The sequence below is a fragment of the Salmo salar genome, chromosome 29 (assembly GCF_965601325.2).
Source record: "Salmo salar chromosome 29, fSalSal1, whole genome shotgun sequence".
NCBI lineage: Eukaryota > Metazoa > Chordata > Actinopteri > Salmoniformes > Salmonidae > Salmo > Salmo salar.
In genome coordinates this window covers 41,162,500-41,180,895 of record NC_138319.1, presented here as the reverse complement: position 1 = coordinate 41,180,895, position 18,396 = coordinate 41,162,500, and the positions used below count along the sequence as shown (strand labels likewise).

The following is an 18,396-nucleotide window of genomic DNA, read 5'->3' as shown; positions in this document are numbered from 1 at the left end:
GGGATGTTGTCCTCCCAGTAGAGGCTGGGATGTTGTCCTCCCGCTAGAGGCTGGGATGTTGTCCTCCCACTAGAGGCTGGGATGTTGTCCTCCCACTAGAGGCCGGGATGTTGTCCTCCCAGTAGAGGCTGGGATGTTGTCCTCCCAGTAGAGGCTGGGATGTTGTCCTCCCACTAGAGGCTGGGATGTTGTCCTCCCACTAGAGGCTGGGATGTTGTCCTCCCGCTAGAGGCTGGGATGTTGTCCTCCCGCTAGAGGCTGGGATGTTGTCCTCCCGCTAGAGGCTGGGATGTTGTCCTCCCGCTAGAGGCTGGGATGTTGTCCTCCCGCTAGAGGCTGGGATGTTGTCCTCCCAGTAGAGGCTGGGATGTTGTCCTCCCACTAGAGGCTGGGATGTTGTCCTCCCGCTAGAGGCTGGGATGTTGTCCTCCCAGTAGAGGCTGTGATGTTGTCCTCCTGCTAGAGGCTGGGATGTTGTTTTCACACTAGAGGCTGAGATGTTGTCCTCCCACTAGAGGCTGGGATGTTGTACTCCCAGTAGAGGCTGTGATGTTGTCCTCCCAGTAGAGGCTGGGATGTTGTCCTCCCAGTAGAGGCTGGGATGTTGTCCTCCCTCTAGAGGCTGGGATGTTGTCCTCCCACTAGAGGCTGGGATGTTGTCCTCATTCTAGAGGCTGGGATGTTGTCCTCCCACTAGAGGCTGGGATGTTGTCCTCCCAGTAGAGGCTGTGATGTTGTCCTCCCGCTAGAGGCTGGGATGTTGTCCTCCCAGTAGAGGCTGTGATGTTGTCCTCCCGCTAGAGGCTGGGATGTTGTCCTCCCACCAGAGGCTGGGATGTTGTCCTCCCAGTAGAGGCTGGGATGTTGTCCTCCTGCTAGAGGCTGGGATGTTGTACTCCCAGTAGAGGCTGTGATGTTGTCCTCCCAGTAGAGGCTGGGATGTTGTCCTCCCAGTAGAGGCTGGGATGTTGTCCTCCCTCTAGAGGCTGGGATGTTGTCCTCCCACTAGAGGCTGGGATGTTGTCCTCATTCTAGAGGCTGGGATGTTGTCCTCCCACTAGAGGCAGGATGTTGTCCTCCCAGTAGAGGCTGTGATGTTGTCCTCCCGCTAGAGGCTGGGATGTTGTCCTCCCAGTAGAGGCTGTGATGTTGTCCTCCCGCTAGAGGCTGGGATGTTGTCCTCCCACCAGAGGCTGGGATGTTGTCCTCCCAGTAGAGGCTGGGATGTTGTCCTCCTGCTAGAGACTGGGATGTTGTCCTCCCTCTAGAGACTGGGATGTTGTCCTCCCAGTAGAGGCTGGGATGTTGTCCTCCCAGTAGAGCCTGTGATGTTGTCCTCCCGCTAGAGGCTGGGATGTTGTCCTCCCAGTAGAGGCTGTGATGTTGTCCTCCCGCTAGAGGCTGGGATGTTGTACTCCCAGTAGAGGCTGTGATGTTGTCCTCCCAGTAGAGCCTGTGATGTTGTCCTCCCGCTAGAGGCTGGGATGTTGTCCTCCCACTAGAGGCTGGGATGTTGTCCTCCCAGTAGAGGCTGGGATGTTGTCCTCCCAGTAGAGGCTGGGATGTTGTCCTCCCTCTAGAGGCTGGGATGTTGTCCTCCCACTAGAGGCTGGGATGTTGTCCTCCCAGTAGAGGCTGGGATGTTGTCCTCCCAGTAGAGGCTGGGATGTTGTCCTCCCTCTAGAGGCTGGGATGTTGTCCTCCCTCTAGAGGCTGGGATGTTGTCATCCCACTAGAGGCTGGGATGTTGTCCTCCCAGTAGAGGTTGTGATGTTGTCCTCCCGCTAGAGGCTGGGATGTTGTCCTCCCACCAGAGACTGGGATGTTGTCCTCCCAGTAGAGGCTGGGATGTTGTCCTCCCAGTAGAGGCTGGGATGTTGTCCTCCCTCTAGAGGCTGGGATGTTGTCCTCCCACTAGAGGCTGGGATGTTGTCCTCCCAGTAGAGGCTGGGATGTTGTCCTCCCAGTAGAGGCTGGGATGTTGTCCTCCCAGTAGAGACTGTGATGTTGTCCTCCCGCTAGAGGCTGGGATGTTGTCCTCCCACAAGAGGCTGGGATGTTGTCCTCCCAGTAGAGGCTGGGATGTTGTCCTCCCAGTAGAGGCTGGGATGTTGTCCTCCCTCTAGAGGCTGGGATGTTGTCCTCCCACTAGAGGCTGGGATGTTGTCCTCCCAGTAGAGGCTGGGATGTTGTCCTCCCACTAGAGGCTGGGATGTTGTCCTCCCAGTAGAGGCTGGGATGTTGTCCTCCCGCTAGAGGCTGGGATGTTGTCCTCCCGCTAGAGGCTGGGATGTTGTTTTCCCGCTAGCGGCTGGGATGTTGTCCTCCTGCTAGAGGCTGGGATGTTGTCCTCCCAGTAGAGGCTGGGATGTTGTCCTCCCAGTAGAGGCTGGGATGTTGTCCTCCCACTAGAGGCTGGGATGTTGTCCTCCCACTAGATGATGTGATGTTGTCCTCCCTCTAGAGGCTGGGATGTTGTCCTCCCACTAGAGGCTGGGATGTTGTCCTCCCAGTAGAGGCTGGGATGTTGTCCTCCCAGTAGAGGCTGGGATGTTGTCCTCCCAGTAGAGGCTTGGATGTTGTCCTCCCGCTAGAGGCTGGGATGTTGTTCTCCCACTAGAGGCTGGGATGTTGTCCTCCCAGTAGAGTCTGGGATGTTGTCCTCCCAGTAGAGGCTGGGATGTTGTCCTCCCATTAGAGGCTGGGATGTTGTCTTCCCATTAGAGGCTGGGATGTTGTCCTCCCGCTAGAGGCTGGGATGTTGTCTTCCCGCTAGAGGCTGGGATGTTGTCCTCCCACTAGAGACTGGGATGTTGTCCTCCCAGTAGAGGCTGGGATGTTGTCCTCCCAGTAGAGGCTGGGATGTTGTTCTCCCGCTAGAGGCTGGGATGTTTTCCTCCCGCTAGAGGCTGGAATGTTGTTTTCCCGCTAGAGGCTGGGATGTTTTCCTCCCGCTAGAGACTGGGATGTTGTTTTCCCGCTAGAGGCTGGGATGTTGTTTTCCCGCTAGAGGCTGGGATGTTGTCCTCCCGCTAGAAGCTGGGATGTTGTCCTCCCACTAGAGGCTGGGATGTTGTCCTCCCACTAGAGGCTGGGATGTTGTCCTCCCGCTAGAGGTCGTGATGTTGTCCTCCCGCTAGAGGCTGCGATGTTGTCCTCCCAGTAGAGGCTTTCGATGTTGTCCTCCCAGTAGAGGCTGGGATGTTGTCCTCCCAGTAGAGGCTGGGATGTTGTCCTCCCACAAGAGGCTGGGATGTTGTCCTCCCGCTAGAGTCCGGGATGTTTTCCTCCCGCTAGAGGCTGGGATGTTGTCCTCCCAGTAGAGGCTGGGATGTTGTCCTCCCGCTAGAGGCTGGGATGTTGTCCTCCCAGTAGAGGCTGAGCCATCGAACTCGAGCGGGAGAAATTGCGGGTCGTTTTCTGAAGTCAACAACCATGTTGTTGTCTGTGTTGAGTTTCAGGTTATTGCGACTGGACTAGGCCACCAGCCGGTCGACCTCTCCGCGGTACATGGACTCGTCGCCGTCGTTGATGAGCCCGACCAGACTCGTGTCATCTGCAAACTGAAGTAGTTATACAGATGTGTTGTTGGAGGTCATTGGTGTAGAGTAGGGGTGAGGTGAGACAACGCATCCCTGAGGCGCTCCAGGGGTAGATGGGTGAGAGGTAGTCTGCTTCTACAGAATCCATATAATCTACTACTACAGAGCTCCATATAATCTACTACTACAGAGCACCATATAGTCCACTGCTACAGAGCTCCATATAATCTACTACTACAGAGCTCCATATAATCTACTACTACAGAGCTCCATATAATCTACTACTACAGAGCTCCATATAATCTACTACTACAGAGCTCCATATAATCTACTACTACAGAGCTCCATATAATCTACTACTACAGAGCTCCATATAATCTATTACTACAGAGCTCCATATAATCTACTACTACAGAGCTCCATATAATCTATTACTACAGAGCTCCATATAATCTACTACTACAGAGCTCCATATAATCTACTACTACTACAGAGCTCCATATAATCTACTTCTACAGAGCTCCATATAATCTACTACTACTACAGAGCTCCATATAATCTACTACTACAGAGCTCCATATAATCTACTACTACTACAGAGCTCCATATAATCTACTTCTACAGAGCTCCATATAATCTACTACTACTACAGAGCTCCATATAATCTACTACTACAGAGCTCCATATAATCTACTACTACAGAGCTCCATATAGTCCACTGCTACAGAGCTCCATATAATCTACTACTACAGAGCTCCATATAATCTACTACTACAGAGCTCCATATAATCTACTACTACAGAGCTCCATATAATCTACTACTACAGAGCTCCATATAATCTACTACTACAGAGCTCCATATAGTCCACTGCTACAGAGCTCCATATAATCTACTACTACAGAGCTCCATATAATCTACTACTACAGAGCTCCATATAATCTACTACTACAGAGCTCCATATAATCTACTACTACAGAGCTCCATATAATCTACTACTACAGAGCTCCATATAGTCCACTGCTACAGAGCTCCATATAATCTACTACTACAGAGCTCCATATAATCTACTACTACAGAGCTCCATATAATCTACTACTACTACAGAGCTCCATATAAGCTACTACTCCAGAGCTCCATATAATATACTACTACAGAGCTCCATATAATCTACTACTACTACAGAGCTCCATGTAATCTACTACTAAGGAGCTCCATATAATCTACTACTACAGAGCTCCATATAATCTACTACTACTACAGAGCTCCATATAAACTACTACTAAGGAGCTCCATATAATCTACTACTACAGAGCTCCATATAATCTACTACTACAGAGCTCCATATAATCTACTACTACAGAGCTCCATATAATCTACTACTACAGAGCTCCATATAATCTACTACTACTACAGCGCTCCATATAATCTACTACTACTACAGAGCTCCATATAATCTACTACTACAGAGCTCCATATAATCTGCTACTACTACAGAGCTCCATATAATCTACTACTACAGAGCTCCATATAATCTACTACTACAGAGCTCCATATAATCTACTACTACAGAGCTCCATATAATCTACTACTACAGAGCTCCATATAATCTACTACTACAGAGCTCCATGGGCCCTGGTTAAAAGTAGTGCACTATATATATAAAAAAAACATTCCATTTCAGAAGAATACTTTTTTTGGTTGGAGGGTGGAGTACCCCTGAATCTCCCTGACACACACACCAGACCATTTTGTAAGCGGGGTGGAATGTCAGGCTGGTCCTGTCCTGGGATCCCTTCCTCTACTGGAAGGGGGATGATCTCATCTTCCCTGTTCAACAGTGAAACAGACAGTCTCTCTGGCTTGCCTCAGTGGAGCTTTGAAGGGAGCAGTGGGGTGCTCCACTCCCACCCAGGGCTCATAAGAAAGTGAGGGAGGAATTAAGACAAGAGAGGGATGTAGACAAAAAAACTCTCTCATCTCACTCTCTCTCTCCCCCCCCCCCCCGCCTTCCTCCTCTCTCTCCCTCTCTCTCTCTCTCTTCCCCTGCCTCCCCTCTCTCTCTCTCTCTCTCACTGCCTCCCTCCTCTCTCTCCCTCTCTCTCTCTCTCTTCCCCTGCCTCCCCTCTCTCTCTCTCTCTCTCTCCCTGCCTCCCCTCTCTCTCTCTCTCTCTCCCCCCCCGCCTCCCTCCTCTCTCTCCCTCTCTCTCTCTCTCTCTCCCTGCCTCCCTCCTCTCTCTCTCTCTCTCTCTCACTGCCTCCCTCCTCTCTCTCCCTCTCTCTCTCTCTCTTCCCCTGCCTCCCCTCTCTCTCTCTCTCTCTCTCCCTGCCTCCCCTCTCTCTCTCTCTCTCTCTCCCCCCCCCGCCTCCCTCCTCTCTCTCCCTCTCTCTCTCTCTCTCCCTGCCTCCCTCCCCTCTCTCTCTCTCTCTCTCTCCCTGCCTCCCTCTCCCTCTCTCTCTCTCTCTCCCTGCCTCCCTCCTCTCTCTCTCTCTCTCTCTCTCTCTTTTCCCCTGCCTCCCCTCTCCCTCTCCCTCTCCCCCCCCCCCTGCCTCCCTCCTCTCCCCCCCCCCTGCCTCCCTCCTCTCCCTCTCCCTCTCTCTCTCTCTCTCCCTGCCTCCCTCTCCCTCTCTCCCTGCCTCCCTCTCCCTCTCTCCCCCCTCTCTCCCTGCCTCCCTCCTCTCTCTCTCTCTCTCTCTCTCCCTGCCTCCCTCTCCCTCTCTCTCTCTCTCCCTGCCTCCCTCCTCTCTCTCTCTCTCTCTCTCTCTCTCTTTTCCCCTGCCTCCCCTCTCCCTCTCCCTCTCTCTCCCTCCTCTCTCTCCCTGCCTCCCTCTCCCTCTCTCTCCCCCCTCTCTCCCTGCCTCCCTCCTCTCCCCCCCCCTGCCTCCCCTCTCCCTCTCCCTCTCTCTCCCCCCTCTCTCCCTCTCTCCCCCCCTGCCTCCCTCTCCCTCTCTCCCCCCTCTCTCCCTGCCTCCCTCCTCTCTCTCCCCCCCCCTGCCTCCCTCTCCCTCTCCCTCTCCCCCCCCCTCCTCCCTCCTCTCTCTCTCCCCCTCTCTCCCTCCTCCCTCCTCTCTCTCTCCCTGCCTCTCCCCCCCCCCTGCCTCCCTCCTCTCTCCCTGCCTCCCTCTCCCTCTCTCCCCCCTCTCTCCCTCCTCCCTCCTCTCTCCCCCCCCCTCTCTCCCTGCCTCCCTCCCCTCTCCCTCCTCCCTCCTCTCTCTCCCCCCTCCCCCCCCCATGCCTCCCTCCTCTCCCCCCCCTGCCTCTCTCCCCCTCTCTCCCTCCTCCCTCCTCTCTCTCTCTCCCTCCTCTCTCCCTCCTCCCTCCTCTCTCTCCCCCCTCTCTCCCTCCTCCCTCCTCTCCCCCCCCCTGCCTCCCCTCTCCCTCTCTCTCCCCCCTCTCTCCCTCTCTCCCCCCCCCTGCCTCCCTCTCCCTCTCTCCCCCTCTCTCCCTCCTCCCTCCTCTCTCTCTCCCTGCCTCTCCCCCCCCCCCTGCCTCCCTCCTCTCTCCCTGCCTCCCTCTCCCTCTCTCCCCCCTCTCTCCCTCCTCCCTCCTCTCTCCCTCCCCCCCCTCTCTCCCTGCCTCCCTCCCCTCTCCCTCCTCCCTCCTCTCTCTCCCCCCTCCCCCCCCCATGCCTCCCTCCTCTCCCCCCCCCTGCCTCTCTCCCCCTCTCTCCCTCCTCCCTCCTCTCTCTCTCTCCCCCTCTCTCCCTCCTCCCTCCTCTCTCTCTCTCCCTCCTCTCTCCCTCCTCCCTCCTCTCTCTCCCCCCTCTCTCCCTCCTCCCTCCTCCCTCCTCTCTCTCTCCCCTCTCTCCCTCCTCCCTCCTCCCTCCTCTCTCTCCCCCCTCTCTCCCTCCTCCCTCCTCCCCCCTCTCTCCCTCCTCCCCCCTCTCTCCCTCCTCCCCCCCCTCTCTCCCTCCTCCCCCCCCCTCTCTCCCTCCTCCCTCCTCCCTCCTCTCTCTCTCCCCTCTCTCCCTCCTCCCTCCTCCCTCCTCCCTCCTCCCCCCTCTCTCCCTCCTCCCCCCTCCTCTCCCCCCCCCTCTCCCTTCTCTCCCCTCCTCTCTCCCCCCTCTCTCCCTCCTCCCCCCTCCTCTCCCCCCTCTCTCCCTCTCTCTCCCTCCTCCCCCCTCCTCTCCCCCCCCTCTCTCCCTCTCTCTCCCTCCTCCCCCCTCTCTCCCTCCTCCCCCCTCCTCTCCCCCCTCTCTCCCTCCTCCCCCCTCCTCTCCCCCCTCTCTCCCTCCTCCCTCCTCCCTCCTCCCCCCTCTCTCCCTGCCTCCCCCCTCCTCTCTCCCCCCTCTCATAGAGGAACGAAGACAGAAAGCCTTTATTTAGTTTTTAGTTTATTCTTTACAAGGCAGCCCATCGGGGGATCTAGGTTCTCGTTTATTGATTACTGTAAATGTTCCAACAGCCAGGAATTCCCTGTTTCCTTTCCCCTCAGAAAATCATAGCCTGAACTACAGACGATAATATCAGTCCACTAACAAAGGACTTGTAAAGGCCCAGCTTGCTACTTCTGTGAGAGAAAAAAAAAATATTCAGATTTTTCATCACCCTCAGCACCCCTACTTACTATGCTGATAAAAATAGCAGTTGGTAGTGTGTGGACAGACAGGGGTCTTTACAGACATACAGGGGTCTTTACAGACAGACAGGGGTCTTTACAGACATACAGGGGTCTTTACAGACAGACAGGGGTCTTTACAGACAGACAGGGGTCTTTACAGACATACAGGGGTCTTTACAGACAGACAGGGGTCTTTACAGACATACAGGGATCTTTACAGACAGACAGGCATCTTTATAGACAGACAGGGGTCTTTACAGACATACAGGGGTCTTTACAGACATACAGGGATCTTTACAGACATACAGGGATCTTTACAGACAGACAGGGTTTTTTACAGACATACAGGGGTCTTTACAGACATACAGGGATCTTTACAGACATACAGGGATCTTTACAGACAGACAGGGTTTTTTACAGACATACAGGGGTCTTTACAGACAGACAGGGGTCTTTACAGACAGACAGGTGTCTTTACAGACATACAGGGGTCTTTACAGACTCAACAGCATGTGTAGTAGTGTGAATAACAGATAGGGGGTCTTTACAGAAAAGCGTGTTACTGATGGACTACTGATGGAGTGTGATTCCCATGTCTTCTTCCCCCAGGTGTACAACAAGACAAACCAGCATAGATAAAACCCGCCCAGTATGATTGATAGTTGTGTCTCTGAAAGGAGGAAGTGGTCCTAGTTTACTACCATGTTGGCCATAGAGAATAAGAAGCTTTGTTACCTGGACTCGGAGCGTGTAGGAACTCTCTTGTTACAGTCAAAACAGCTGTTCTGTCACACTGATTGCTAATTGCTTTTCCAGATGTGAGATAAATTCCACTACCCCTCTCCTCTTTCCCCATGCCTCTCTCCCTCCAACTCCCCCACCACTCTATCCCCCTCTCCCTCCAACTCCCCCACCACTCTATCCCCCTCTCCCTCCAACTCCCCCACCACTCCATCCCCTCTCTCTCTCCCTCCAACTCCCCCACCACTCTATCCCCCTCTCTCTCTCCCTCCAACTCCCCCACCACTCTATCCCCTCTCTCTCTCCCTCCAACTCCCCCACCACTCTATCCCCCTCTCCCTCTCCTTCCAACTCCCCCACCACTATCCTCCTCTCCCTCCAACTCCCCCACCACTCCATCCCCCTCTCCCTCTCCCTCCAACTCCCCCACCACTCTATCCCCTCTCCCTCCAACTCCCCCACCACTCTATCCCCCTCCCCCTCTCCCTCCAACTCCCCCACCACTCTATCCCCCTCCCCCTCTCCCTCCAACTCCCCCACCACTCTATCCCCTCTCCCTCCAACTCCCCCACCACTCTATCCCCCTCCCCCTCTCCCTCCAACTCCCCCACCACTCTATCCCCCTCCCCCTCTCCCTCCAACTCCCCCACCACTCTATCCCCCTCCCCCTCCAACTCCCCCACCACTCTATCCCCCTCCCCCTCTCCCTCCAACTCCCCCACCACTCTATCCCCTCTCCCCCTCTCCCTCCAACTCCCCCACCACTCTATCCCCCTCCCCCTCCAACTCCCCCACCACTCTATCCCCCTCCCCCTCTCCCTCCAACTCCCCCACCACTCTATCCCCTCTCCCTCCAACTCCCCCACCACTCTATCCCCCTCCCCCTCTCCCTCCAACTCCCCACCACTCTATCCCCCTCTCCCTCTCCTTCCAACTCCCCCACCAGTCCATGCCCTTCTCCCTCCCTCATTTCTCTAGCCAAGACATGAGCAGAGCAGGCAGCCAGACACAGAGACAGCCTTGACAGCCAGACAACAGACTAGACAGCCAGACAGCAGACTAGACAGCCAGACAGCAGACTAGACAGCCAGACAGCAGACTAGACAGCCAGACAACAGACTAGACAGCCAGACAACAGACTAGACAGCCAGACAGCAGACTAGACAGCCAGACAACAGACTAGACAGCCAGACAACAGACTAGACAGCCAGACAGCAGACTAGACAGCCAGACAACAGACTAGACAGCCAGACAACAGACTAGACAGCCAGACAACAGACTAGACAGCCAGACAACAGACTAGACAGCCAGACAACAGACTAGACAGCCAGACAGCAGACTAGACAGCCAGACAGCAGACTAGACAGCCAGACAGCAGACTAGACAGCCAGACAGCAGACTAGACAGCCAGACAACAGACTAGACAGCCAGACAACAGACTAGACAGCCAGACAACAGACTAGACAGCCAGACAACAGACTAGACAGCCAGACAGCAGACTAGACAGACAGACAGCAGACTAGACAGCAGACTAGACAGCAGACTAGACAGCCAGACAACAGACTAGACAGCCAGACAACAGACTAGACAGCCAGACAGCAGACTAGACAGCCAGACAGCAGACTAGACAGCCAGACAGCAGACTAGACAGCCAGACAGCAGACTGGACAGCCAGACAACAGACTAGACAGCCAGACAGCAGACTAGACAGCAGACTAGACAGCAGACTAGACAGCCAGACAACAGACTAGACAGCCAGACAACAGACTAGACAGCTAGACCACAGACTAGACAGCTAGACCACAGACTAGACAGCCAGACAACAGACTAGACAGCCAGACAGCAGACTAGACAGCCAGACAACAGACTAGACAACCAGACAGCAGACTAGACAGCCAGCCAGACGTTAGACGTAAATATTTTAGCATCTGAGCTCCTAAAGTGTGCGGCTCTCCTTCATTTTGTTTTTTTAGGATGTTGCAAGAAACACGTTATTTCGTCCTCGTGAACTAGACCTAATGAACATCCTATGATTTGAACTATTTCTCATTTGTTAGTTTGTTGCTTTACTCCCTCTGCCTGGTCCTAATCAAAACTCGACCTGTTGTAGTTTTCCAAAAACACAGAAATAGATGTGTACTTTATGTAATCGAAATGTTACCCACTGAGTTCGAGTTGGTGTGTTTTTTCTTCTGGAAACTTGTGTAACACAATCAATGTGCAAACTAAGATTCCCTCTCCCTTCCCCCTAGAAACACAGTGGTTTTAATACAGTATTTGTGATTATGAACGTACCTCATTCCACTCAGGGAATGTTTATATAACATTTCTCTGGGACTGTTTCTGCAAAACCCCACAGATGATTGACGATCAGAGCTGTTAACCGGCTAAACTTCCTGTGTATATCTCTCTCTCTCTCTCTCTCTCTCTCTCTCTCTCTCTCTCTCTCTCTCTCTCGCTCTCTCTCTCTCTCTCTCTCTCTCTCCCCTCTGTATGCCTCTCTCTCTCTCCCTCCCTCCCTCCCACCGTACCTCCCTCCCTTCCCCAGTTTCAGATCGGTTTTCATATGAGGCTGTAACGCTGACTTCTATATGGTCTCAGGAGGGAAATATATGTAATGGTGATCTGAGCCTCCCTCTTCCTAGCCCTGGTTTCATCCCTCCCTCCCTCTGCATGGTCCTGGTTTCATCCCTCCCTCCCTCCCTCCCTCCCTCCCTCCCTCCCTCTGCCTGTTCCTGGTCTGAGAACTTGGAGGACTGAGAACATGGAGGTCTGAGAACTTGGAGGTCTGAGAACATGGAGGTCTGAGAACATGGAGGTCTGAGAACATGGAGGTCTGAGAACTTGGAGGTCTGAGAACATGGAGGTCTGAGAACATGGAGGACTGAGAACATGGAGGTCTGAGAACATGGAGGTCTGAGAACATGGAGGTCTGAGAACATGGAGGACTGAGAACAAGGAGGACTGAGAACTTGGAGGTCTGAGAACATGGAGGTCTGAGAACATGGAGGTCTGAGAACATGGAGGTCTGAGAACATGGAGGTCTGAGAACATGGAGGTCTGAGAACATGGAGGTCTGAGAACATGGAGGTCTGAGAACATGGAGGTCTGAGAACATGGAGGTCTGAGAACTTGGGTTCCTTCCCTTAAGTTCACCCCAAGAATGAAACATGACTGTTTATATTAACATTTTTAATTCTACTGTCTAGAAATATGCTTTCATATGCAAATTAATCATGTTATATTTAGCTGATCTGTCTGTACATGAAGACGTCTTATAGCGCTGCTGAACCAGGCAGTCATCAATGTGTTGACATAGGTCTGTGGTTTGGTTAGGATCATGGTGGGAGGAACGGGATACCCACTACTTTATAGGGATAAAACAACATGTATATTTTCGTGAAGTTGTTTCTTTAAATGGAGGCCAGAAGTTGGAGCAATAAAATGGTTTCTTTTTTTTCTTATGCAAACATTTCACTATGGTAAGAACGAAGGCCTGCCCTGCAATTGGGTAAACCATTGACATGCCCCGGACATTGAAACACTAAAAGTGATGAATGTTTGTCAGTATGATTATGATTACATATCTATTGATCTGGTTCAATGTTTATTTTCCTTTTTCTTTCCAGAGAAGTTGTTGGTTCTAACTGTTGCCACTCAGGAAACAGATGGTTATCTACGATTCATGCAGTCAGCCAACTACTTCAACTACACTATCAAGGTAACGACCAAGCACCGTCTGTATCTCTATTTGAGATCTATCATATGGACTAGGCATTGTATCTCTATTTGAGATCTACCACATTGACTAGGCATTGTTTCTCTATTTGAGATCTATCACATTGACCCTTGACCTGATGTGATCCTCTTACAGGTGCTGGGCATGGGGGAGGAGTGGAGGGGTGGGGACGTGGGGAGCTCCATCGGAGGAGGACAGAAGGTGAGACTACTGAAGGAGGCCATGGAGGCACTGACTGACCAAGAAGACCTGGTGGTGCTGTCTGTAGACAGGTAGGTTAACCTGGTGGTGCTGTCTGTAGACAGGTAGGTTAACCTGGTGGTGCTGTCTGTAGACAGGTAGGTTAACCTGGGGGTGCTGTCTATAGACAGGTAGGTTAACCTGGGGGTACTGTCTGTAGACAGGTAGGTTGACCTGGGGGTGCTGTCTGTAGACAGGTAGGTTGACCTGGTGGTGCTGTCTGTAGACAGGTAGTTTCACCTGGGGGTACTGTCTGTAGACAGGTAGGTTGACCTGGGGGTACTGTCTGTAGACAGGTATGTTGACCTGGGGGTACTGTCTGTAGACAGGTAGGTTAACCTGGGGGTACTGTCTGTAGACAGGTAGGTAAACCTGGGGGTACTGTCTGTAGACAGGTAGGTTGACCTAGGGGTACTGTGTGTAGACAGGTAGGGTGACCTGGGGGTACTGTGTGTAGACAGGTAGGTTGACCTGGGGGTACTGTCTAGAGACAGGTAGGTTGACCTGGGGGTACTGTGTGTAGACAGGTAGGGTGACCTGGGGGTACTGTCTGTAGACAGGTAGGTTGACCTGGGGGTACTGTCTGGAGACAGGTAGGTTGACCTGGGGGTACTGTGTGTAGACAGGTAGGGTGACCTGGGGGTACTGTCTGTAGACAGGTAGGTTGACCTGGGGGTACTGTGTGTAGACAGGTAGGTTGACCTGGGGGTACTGTGTGTAGGCAGGTAGGTTGACCTGGGGGTACTATCTGTAGACAGGTAGGTTGACCTGGGGGTACTGTCTGTAGACAGGTAGGTTGACCTGGGGGTACTGTCTGTAGACAGGTATGTTGACCTGGGGGTACTGTCTGTAGACAGGTAGGTAAACCTGGGGGTACTGTCTGTAGACAGGTAGGTTGACCTGGGGGTATTGTCTGTAGACAGGTAGGTAAACCTGGGGGTACTGTCTGTAGACAGGTAGGTTGACCTGGGGGTATTGTCTGTAGACAGGTAGGTTATCTGGGGGAACTGTGTGTAGACAGGTATGTTGACCTGGGGGTACTGTGTGTAGACAGGTAGGTTAACCTGGGGGTACTGTCTGGAGACAGGTAGGGTGACCTGGGGGTACTGTCTGTAGACAGGTAGGTTGACCTAGGGGTACTGTGTGTAGACAGGTAGGGTGACCTGGGGGTACTGTCTGTAGACAGGTAGGTTGACCTGGGGGTACTGTGTTTAGACAGGTAGGTTGACCTGGGGGTACTGTGTGTAGACAGGTAGGATGGCCTGGGGGTACTGTCTGTAGACAGGTAGGTTAACCTGGGGGTACTGTCTGTAGACAGGTAGGTTGACCTGGGGGTACTGTCTGTAGACAGGTAGGAATGTTACCAGGATAGGATATAGTGGTACTGCACAACACAGATAATACAGGAATCAAGTTCCTAGTTATGTAAGTAATTAACAAGTTATTGCTTTGAGATTGAAATGGGCCAAATGTCTTCTATGAAAATGCACTAGTTACCTTCTAGCTAAAACTGCATTCAATACCTTGTTTCCCTGGAAGATTTGTTCTACTGGAATCTGACCACTAAGGCTGTGGGATCAGGGAGAAGTTACAGCTTCTAGTTTCTCCATATTGTCCCTTAAACAATCTCCTCCTGCGATTAGCCAAACAAACCCTCAGCCCTCCTGCAATCAGCCAACAGTGTGACGATTCAGTTACCTCCACATTATGACTGTTTGGCTGATCAGTAAGGTAAAGGTTAGGGGTTAGGGTTAGGGCTACTGGCTGGTTGCTGTATGGCTGACCAGTAGGATTAGGACTACTGGCTGGCTGCTGTATGGCTGACCAGTAGGGTTAAGGTTAGGGTTAGGGCTACTGGTTGGCTGCTGTATGGCTGACCAGTAGGGTTAAGGTTAGGGCTACTGGCTGGCTGCTGTATGGCTGACCAGTAGGGTAAAGGTTAGGGTTAGGGTTAGGGCTACTGGCTGGCTGCTGTATGGCTGACCAGTAGGGTTAAGGTTAGGGTTAGGGCTACTGGCTGGCTGCTGTATGGCTGACCAGTATGGTTAAGGTTAGGGTTAGGGTTAGGGCTACTGGCTGGCTGCTGTATGGCTGACCAGTATGGTTAAGGTTAGGGCTACTGGCTGGCTGCTGTATGGCTGACCAGTATGGTTAAGGTTAGGGTTAGGGTTAGGGCTACTGGCTGGCTGCTGTATGGCTGACCAGTATGGTTAAGGTTAGGGTTAGGGTTAGGGCTACTGGCTGGCTGCTGTATGGCTGACCAGTAGGGTTACGTTTAGGGTTAGGGTTAGGGCTACTGGCTGGCTGCTGTATGGCTGACCAGTAGGGTTACGTTTAGGGCTACTGGCTGGCTGCTGAAGTATTGGTATTGCCTGAGATCTTATTAAATAGGTACAGTGCTAAAGCCACTTACAACAACATACCATCACATGAGGGAGTTGTGATTGGGGTTTTCCTTGGACGTTATAAGGTGCGGATAGCCATCTCAGAGTAATAGGCATATTAAACATTTTTCAAAGATGCACCCCTTCGATAGCCACAGTCACTCTTTATAAAGATTATCTTCCACCCAAACCCTTTGTGTTTTGGATAATTTAGTTTATCTAACCTAACAAAATGATCCCGCTATGCCCACCGATGAACCATCAAACAGGCAAAGCTTCAATACAGGACTAAGATCGAATCGTACTACATCGCCTCTGACACTTGTCAGATGTGGCAGGGCTTGCAAACCATTACAGACTACAAAGGGAAGCACAGCCGAGAGCTGCCCAGTGACACGAGCCTACCAAATGAGCTAAACTACTTCTATGCTTGCTTCGAGGCAAATAACACGAAACATGCATCAGAGCACCAGCTGTTCCGGAAGACTGTGTGATCACGCTCTCCGTAGCCGATGTGAGTAAGACCTTTAAACAGGTCAACATTCACAAGGCCGCGGTGCCAGACGGATTACCAGGACGTGTACTGCAAGCATGCGCTGACCAACTGGCAGGTTCACTGATATTTTCAACCTCTCCCTTTCCGAGTCTGTAGTACCAACATGTTTTAAGCAGACCACCATAGTCCCTGTGCGCAAGAACACCAAGGTAACCTGCCTAAATGACTACTGACCTGTAGCTCTCACATCTGTAGCCATGAAGTGCTTTGAAAGGCTGGTGATGGGTTACATCAACACCATTATCACAGAAACCCTAGACCCACTCCAATTTGCATAACGCCCCAACAGATCCACAGATGATGCAATCTCTTTTGCACTCCACACTGCCATTTCCCACCTGGACAAAAGGAACACCTATGTGAGAATGCTATTCATTGACTACAGCTCAGCGTTCAACACCATAGTACCCTCAAAGCTCATCAATAAGCTAAGGACCCTAGAACTAAACACCCCCCTCTGCAACTTGATCCTGGACTTCCTGACGGGCCGCCCCCAGGTGGTGAGGGTAGGTAACAACACATCTGCCATGCTGATCCTCAACACAGGGGCCCCTCAGGCGTATGTGCTCGGTCCCCTCCTGTACTCCCTGTTCACTCATGACTGTATAGCCAGGCACGACTCCAACACCATCATTAAGTTTGCCGAAGAGACAACAGTGGTAGGCCTGATCACCGATAACGATGAGACAGCCTATAGAGAGGAGGTCAGAGACCTAGTAGTGTGGTGCCAGGACCACAACCTCTCCCTCAACGTGATGAAGACTAAGGAGATGATTGTGGACTACAGGAAAAAGAGGACCGAGCACGCCCCCATTCTCATCGACGGGGCTGCAGTGGAGCAGGTTAAGAGCTTCAAGTTCCTTGGTGTCCATATCACCAACAAACTATCATGGTCCAAGCACACCAAGACAGTCGTGAAGAGGGCATGACAAAACCCATTCCCCTTCAGGAGACTGAAAAAATTTGCCATGGGTCCTCAGATCCTCAAAAGGTTTTACAGCTGCATCATCGAGAGCATCCTGACTGGTTGCATCACTGTCTGGTATGGCAACTACTCGGCCTCCGACCGCAAGGCACTACAGAGGGTAGTGCGAACGACCCCCAAGCCATAAGACCCCTGAACATCTAATCAATTGGCTACCCAGACTATTTGCATTGCCTGCCCCCCCCCCCCCCCCCCCCCCCACCGCTGCTACTCTCTGTTGTTATCATCTATGCATAGTCATTTTTAATAACTCTACCTACATGTACATATTACCTTAACTAACCGGTACCCCCTGTACCGGTACCCCCACACATTGACTCTGTACCGGTACCCCCCTGTATATAGTCTCCACATTGACTCTGTAGCGGTACCCCCTGTATATAGCCTCCACATTGACTCTGTACCGGTACCCCCCTGTATATAGCCTCCACATTGACTCTGTACCGGTACCCCCCTGTATATAGCCTCCACATTGACTCTGTACCGGTACCCCCTGTATATAGCCTCAACATTGACTCTGTACCGGTACCCCCTGTATATAGCCTCCACATTGACTCTGTACCGGTACCCCCTGTATATAGCCTCCACATTGACTCTGTACCGGTACCCCCCTGTATATAGCCTCCACATTGACTCTGTACCGGTACCCCCTGTATATAGCCTCCACATTGACTCTGTACCGGTACCCCCCTGTATATAGCCTCCACATTGACTCTGTACCGGTACCCCCCTGTATATAGCCTCCACATTGACTCTGTACTGGTACCCCCTGTATATAGCCTCCACATTGACTCTGTACCGTAATAGCCTGTATATAGCCTCCACATTGACTCTGTACCGTAACACCCTGTATAGAGCCTCCACATTGACTCTGTACCGGTACCCCCCTGTATATAGCCTCCACATTGACTCTGTACCGGTACCCCCTGTATATAACCTCCACATTGGCTCTGTACCGGTACCCCCTGTATATAGCCTCCACATTGACTCTGTACCGGTACCCCCTGTATATAGCCTCCACATTGACTCTGTACCGGTACCCCCTGTATATAGCCTCCACATTGACTCTGTACCGGTACCCCCTGTATATAGCCTCCACATTGACTCTGTACCGGTACCCCCTGTATATAGCCTCCACATTGACTCTGTACCGGTACCCCCTGTATATAGTCTCCACATTGACTCTGTACCGGTACCCCCTGTATATAGCCTCCAAATTGACTCTGTACCGGTACCCCCCTGTATATAGCCTCCACATTGACTCTGTACCGGTACCCCCTGTATATAGCCTCCACATTGACTCTGTACCGGTACCCCCCTGTATATAGCCTCCACATTGACTCTGTACCGGTACCCCCTGTATATAGCCTCCACATTGACTCTGTACCGGTACCCCCTGTATATAGCCTCCACATTGACTCTGTACCGGTACCCCCTGTATATAGCCTCCACATTGACTCTGTACCGGTACCCCCTGTATATAGCCTCCACATTGACTCTGTACCGGTACCCCCTGTATATAGCCTCCACATTGACTCTGTACCGGTACCCCCTGTATATAGCCTCCACATTGACTCTGTACCGGTACCCCCTGTATATAGCCTCCACATTGACTCTGTACCGGTACCCCCTGTATATAGCCTCCACATT

General features: G+C 52.4%; 1 protein-coding gene across 2 annotated transcripts in view; it reads left to right on the top strand.

Annotated features, from left to right (window-relative positions):
- The window catches only part of LOC106590681 (procollagen-lysine,2-oxoglutarate 5-dioxygenase 2), a 131,877-nt gene that overhangs the window by 20,702 nt on the left and 92,779 nt on the right, over positions 1-18,396 (top strand). For both annotated transcript variants that reach the window (XM_014181840.3, XM_014181839.3), the window contains exons 2-3: positions 12,472-12,563; positions 12,717-12,853. In XM_014181840.3, coding sequence (XP_014037315.3) covers positions 12,472-12,563; positions 12,717-12,853 — 229 coding nt within the window. The remainder of the gene's footprint in view (positions 1-12,471; positions 12,564-12,716; positions 12,854-18,396) is intronic.